Source organism: Amia ocellicauda, chromosome 7 (genome assembly GCF_036373705.1).
Source record: "Amia ocellicauda isolate fAmiCal2 chromosome 7, fAmiCal2.hap1, whole genome shotgun sequence".
Lineage (NCBI taxonomy): Eukaryota > Metazoa > Chordata > Actinopteri > Amiiformes > Amiidae > Amia > Amia ocellicauda.
In genome coordinates, this window is record NC_089856.1 from 5892784 (window position 1) to 5899169 (window position 6386).

The 6386-nt window shown below is 36.9% G+C and overlaps 1 protein-coding gene across 1 annotated transcript in view; it reads left to right on the forward strand.

Annotated features, from left to right (window-relative positions):
• Positions 1–5461, forward strand: part of LOC136752620 (adhesion G protein-coupled receptor E3) — a 39359-nt gene extending 33898 nt beyond the window's left edge. The window contains exons 17-18 of the mRNA XM_066708104.1: positions 2731–2811; positions 3928–5461. Of these exons, the coding sequence (XP_066564201.1) occupies positions 2731–2811; positions 3928–3963 (117 nt within the window). The 3' untranslated portion in view covers positions 3964–5461. The remainder of the gene's footprint in view (positions 1–2730; positions 2812–3927) is intronic.
• The last annotated feature ends 925 nt before the right edge of the window (positions 5462–6386 follow it).

The window sequence follows — 6386 nt, forward strand, 5'->3', positions numbered from 1 at the left end:
TTGTCATGCTGGAATACGCATCCATGACCCATTTTAAATGCCCTGGCTGGGGGAAGGAGGTTCTCACCCAAGATTTGACGATACATGGCCCCATCCATCGTCCCTTTGATGCGGTGCAGTTGTCCTGTCCCCTTGCAAAAAAACACCCCCAAAGCATAATGTTTCCACCTCCATGTTTGACGGTGGGGATGGTGTTCTTGGGGTCATAGGCAGCATTCCTCCTCCTCCAAACACGGCGAGTTGAGTTGATGCTATGGAGCTCGATTTTGGTCTCATCTGACACCAGTTCTCCTCTGAATCATTCAGATATTCATTGACAAACTTCAGACAGGCCTGTACATGTGCTTTCTTGAGCAGGGGGACCTTGCAGGCGCTGCAGGATTTCAGTCCTTCACGGCGTAGTGTGTTACCAATTGTTTTCTTGGTGACTATGGTCCCAGCTGCCTTGAGATCATTAACAAGATCCTCCCGTGTAGTTCTGGGCTGATTCCTCCCCATTCTCATGATCATTGAAACTCCACAAGGTGAGATTTTGCATGGAGCCCAAGACCGAGGGAGACTGACAGTTATTTTGTGTTTTTTCCATTTGCGAATAATCGCACCAACTGTTGTCACCTTCTCACCAAGTCCTGTGCGTCGTGAAGGAGCGCACACTACCCGATGGCTTAAGTACAGTGTCACACACTTCGCGACTGATCTGAAATCCTTGTCGTGGATCTGCGTCACAGCCTCCACACTCCCATATCCCGCAGAAACACGCGTGATCCACACAGAGAAAAGGTCCACAAACACGGACATGGACATTTACAGGTCACGTTTGTGTAGCGCAGATCTGCGCTGCTCCACCAATGGGATCAGTGGTTTTCTGCATATCTGCGCAAAACTGCGGAAAGAACGCGACCACAAGCCCCTGCTGCTGTTCGTGTTCGTCTGTGCAGGCAAACACAAACAGCGTATAGTATTTTAAAATGACCTGCCCCGAAACAACCATTGGTTTTTAAGTATTTTAATAAATACGTATGAAAATCTTATTCTCCTGTCATGTTAATTCTTCTGTTTCTTTTCTCTTCTCCAGTGAGCTCAGCTCTCATTGGCTGCTGATTACGTCACTCTCCACGATCGGCGCCGCTCGAGTCGTAAATATAAAACGTATTTAATAAAATCATAGCGGCTCCGACCAGCTTAAAGTGTGAGCTGCGCACTGTTCACTATGCAGGGTGATCAGTGGCAAAATTAAGATGAACGTGATTATGAACATGAAGATGATTATGAAGATGATGAACATGAAGATGATTTGAAGATGAATATGATTATGAACATGAAGATGATTATGAAGATGATGAACATGAAGATGATTTGAAGATGAATATGATTATGAACATGAAGATGATTATGAAGATGATTATGAACGTGAACATGAAGATGATTATTAACATGATTATGAAGATGATTATGAACGTGAACATGAAGATGATTATGTGCACTGGATAGCACAATAAGCACACTGGCTACCGCCCACTAGCTCTGATTGACAGAGTTCAATGTTTTGTCACATTGAAAAAAAAAGAGACGCTGCGAAATGTAGAAGCGCACTGAGAAATGCAAATAGCAAATAAACAAATGGGAAATAAATATATACATGTTGAAACTAGTGACTGAAAAAATAAATGATAAAATAAATAAACAAATACATAGACATAAACCTAAAATATCGGCGCCCCCTCTGCAGATGGCGTCCTATAGGCAACCGCCTATGTTGACCGCCTAGAAACGCCCCTGAGTATATGTATAGCTTTCATAAAAATACAACTTATTTCAGTGATCAATCTGAGCAATCTGAAAATTATGGTGCAGAGTGTAAAGGGTTAACATTGAATATGTGTATGTCTACACATCTCTGTATTAGACCCTAAATCTAGAATACCCTTTTTTTAACAAATATATTAAATACAGTTTTGTGTGTCTGTGTCATAAAAAAAAAGTCTAACTCTTCCCCCACTACTAGACTAGGACATTTAAAATACATACTGAATCAAAGATTATATGGTGTGTGCAAAGCCGAAGAAAAGCCGGGAACAACAGGCATCTTACGTGTAAATCCAGAACTGGAAGTGCCCTCTGATCACAACTTATATTTTTTAAGTGTAACAAGAAGGCCAACAGGGGTTAATTGAAGAAAAACACATTGTTATTATCATTTATTGTTTGTCCTTATTATTTATTTATGTATTTATTGGCAGACGCCCTTATCCAGGGCAACTTACAAAACATAAGAGCAATACACTACAATAAGTCTTATCCAAGACTTCTCAAGCACTAAAATACAATGCAATCTATAATATTATATAATTATTTTTTTATTAAAGCTATCATTAGAACAATTGACATTGGAAATGGTCTCTTACAGAGTTTAGATTTTATTTAATTTAATGTTGATAATGTTAAGAAACATAAATAAACAATACAGAAAAATGAAAAACAGAAAAACTTTTAATGTTTTTAATCTGGGGTTTCTAAGAATCATAAATTAAATTCAACTTCAGATTTGTATCTCGTAAATCAAAGAAGTGGACACAGGACATGGTAACTCGGATTCGGACTCAGACTCGATCCATGGTGACTCGGACGCCTGCAGACTGAAGGTCCTGTTTTGCTCTCCATCACAGTGTTTAACAGCTGAGTTTTTAAGGAGTCACTCTAAATATTTCACTCTTTCTGTGGTTTGTTTAGGTGAGAAGGAAGTACAAAACATGGTCCGGCATCAACATGAAAACATATTCTCTTTCTAGGTCATCAAAAGACAATACGCTGGTGAGATGAGCTTTTCTTTATACTTTAGATTTAAAAAATACATACAATACATTTCAGTTTCCTTAATATAATGGGATGTGGTGGGGGCAGACCTGGTATTGTTTGCTAATGTTATTGAAATTAAACACAGTATTGAAAGGCTTCTGCTGCTGGGAATTAAGTCTATGTGTTGAATTCAATGTAAATTACCTAAATGTTTTTGATCAGATATTGATTCACTTTAGTTTTGGTTCAGCAGTCAGTCTACAGATTGGAAGCAACATATCTGCAGATTTTAGTAATTCTGGCGCTGTGTGCCAAATATGGAACATTTTGAGAAGAGGAATTAATGAACTAGAAGTATCCAGTGATGAGAATACATGCATATAGAAGTATAGCAGAATGGGCTATTTTCCAGTCCTTTATTAGCTACAGGGCTGGAATGTTATCTCCCAGAGAAAGAGGGGTTCTGACTGGCTGGCTAAACAGCATGGTAACGTAGCTGCATCCCATCCTCTCATTGGCTTTTAATTTAGCAAAAACTGAGACCTTGGAGACACCTCCAACCAGACCAGTCCAAGCTAGGCCAAATGCTTGAGTCTATCATAGTTCAGCTGTTTTGAATTCTTCTTAGGTTTACTTATAAATCCACTCATCATTTGACGCAGTCATTTGTTTGTAGTTTGTTATCCTTCCTTTCGTAGTAGGCAAAGCACTGTTTTATGTTCCCATTCAATGGTTTTCCCTCCTGCTACAAATGTGCTTCTGAGTCCTCTAGAGCTGCACACAGTCAAGCCTCCCATAAGTAAATTATTATTTGATTGATGTAGCTATATGGAATTTTAAAGGTCCAGTGTTCAAGGCAGATGTCAAAATAACACTGAATATTATGACCCAATCCAAACAATGTAATGTACAATCAAAACAACATAATCTTCCTGAACTGCCCTAGCCATAGTTCATGTTGAAGTCTATAGGAGTAAATGAATTGTATAACAATGGAAGGGCAGATCCCAAGCCATGATGGATTAATCAGTAAATAAATGCATAGATGTATACATACAATATGTTCAAATATGAATATATCTGATGTACTTTGACCAATACAAGTGATGTTTGTATTTCTTTTTATTCTAGGCTGAAACAGATTTACAAAGTCTTGAGTTACAATGAACAACCTGCAAAGATACGAAGATGGTTTAATTAAGTTTCTATCGTTTGGAAGACCTTTCTCTTAAAAGCCCACACTGCTCTGAATTTTACCTGTAGCCTAAATGTTTTTATGCATTTTTGGTAATAAACTGGAAAAAAATATAATTCTTTTAAATGGTTTGTTTTAAATATTCAAATATATTCAGACCAGTACATATCTCACAAAGCATCTTGCAAAAATAATCTTCATCCATTTTCTGTTGACTGGATGTTAGATATAGAAGCTTTATCGAAGCTTCACCCGTTTCCATTGGGCATAAAAGCACAAAGCAAAACACAGAATGCAGAATGAATCCATTAGTAGCATTCATCATCAAGGTCAAATGCTTCACATCATTAGAAAGCTGACTCTAGTCATTGTCTTTATGAAAAAAAAAATATATTACGTATTCCGCAGAATCTGCACAGGTGAATTAATTGGTTAAATGATCAGATTACAGAAGTTAGCAGTACCAGAAAGAAGATGTCGGTGTAGTGTTAAACTGTATATATGGAAAGCCACACGCTAAAAAGTGTGTCTAGTTTCTCCTATTAAAAAATGTTTGACTGCATTGTTTAATCCAGTGTCATACAGTAAATTACGTTGGAGTTGAACCAGAAATGTCAGAAAATGTTGTTGAAAATGCTGTTGATGTTAGCTCATGTTTTTTGTTTGTGTTTGGGTGTTTATTTCAGATTAGATTAGCTAACACACAATGAGATGCACAGTAACATACACATTTATTTTTAATGTCGAGAGAATGTTAAATTGTCCCCCCAAACACTGGTGGCCCGGCTGCATCATTTATTATGTTTTGATCTGTACTATATTATTGCACTTTTAATTCTCTTATATTTTGTAATATATATTTTGTCTGCTAATAAATAAATAAATAAATAATAACTAGATTAAGAAGTTTCTAGAAACTTAATCTGCATTGTAAAGCTGCCATTTAAAAGAGTATCTGATAAAAATAAGCAGTTCAATATGTTAAACACCTTTTATAGAATTGTATTTTTAAAGCAGCTTCATAGCTTTTCTCTGGAAGGATTTGTGAGGGTTTTGCATTTGACCTAACAAGAAGGTCAAAGGTAATCGGAAAGGGCTTTTTCATAGAAAGTATATGCCAACTGCAATGTGTAAGAAGTTATGAGTCAGTTCTCACTTTGACCTTAAGGAAAGATCAAAGGTCACAGTAGAGGACCTTTTTGAACAGACCACATATGAGTTAATATGTGAGTTCTATAGCAAATCATTAGCTTATCGACACTCTTTAGAGAGTCTTCAGATACATCACCTTCTTGTAGAGGATTGGATAGCTCTCTGGATGTTTTTTTGCTTGCTGCAGAGATATCTGGGAGTGTTTCTTTTGGACAGTGTCGTGGATATTTACTTTTTGATTGCTTTGGCTTGTAACTTTAACTTTTCGACAATTTGTAATATTTTTTTTAAACCTTGTAATAAAATAATTTTGCCCTACTTCTGTCTCTGTGTTGTAGACTTATGCTGTGGACCCCAGGTAACAGAACAAGTTCATGATCTTTGCATGATGACCAGAAATTGAGGTTTGTGTCCTAGTGCTAAATTCAAACACTAGGTGACGTGATTTCGATAGCACTGCCAGACAAAGAGGAATTTCAGCCTCACATTTACTTGTAGAGTTTCCTGTAACACTGAATACAACTCCTGAGTTGGTGACACACTACGGAGTGGCAAATAGTTGTTTGGCATACTTTTGTCATTCTGTACAATATCTTCTGAAATCATGGTCACACTTTAAAATAAGGTGATTCGTCATGAATTAATATATGAATACCACAGAATACCAATTAATCTGAGTTCTGATGTTAATCACATGCATAACAGGGTTAGGAATGGTTAGGTTTAAGGCTAGGGTAAGGGTTAGGGTCATATGCTCAACATAAGAACTCAGATGATGTGCATGAGGTATTTATGTTTTAATCCTGTGGTAATCATTAAAGCTTTTTGATTCTGATTTTGTGAAAGTCAAATTAAATCTACTTCTACCATAATAAAACAAGCATATTCAGATTATCGTAAATGTGTGAAACTGTGTACCTTAGGTGATATGTCTACCATGTAACAACGGGAACAGGATACATAAAGGACATTTCACATTTAACATTCAAATTAAATTGTAATTCAATAACAGAATGCTGCCCCCCAGAGCAAGCTGTAGCTCTGAACCTCAGCTGTGTCCCAGAGTAAGAGAAAAGATGCTTTGCTGTGTTTCTTTCACTTCACATACTACACCATTGCTGGTATGGTTGTTCATATATAGTACTGAAATATAAGTATTAGTAGTAACTTACATGAATTTAACACAAATCAGTACACATTAAGGAGAAAAGCAATGTCACTTGGTCATAAATGCAATAGATGT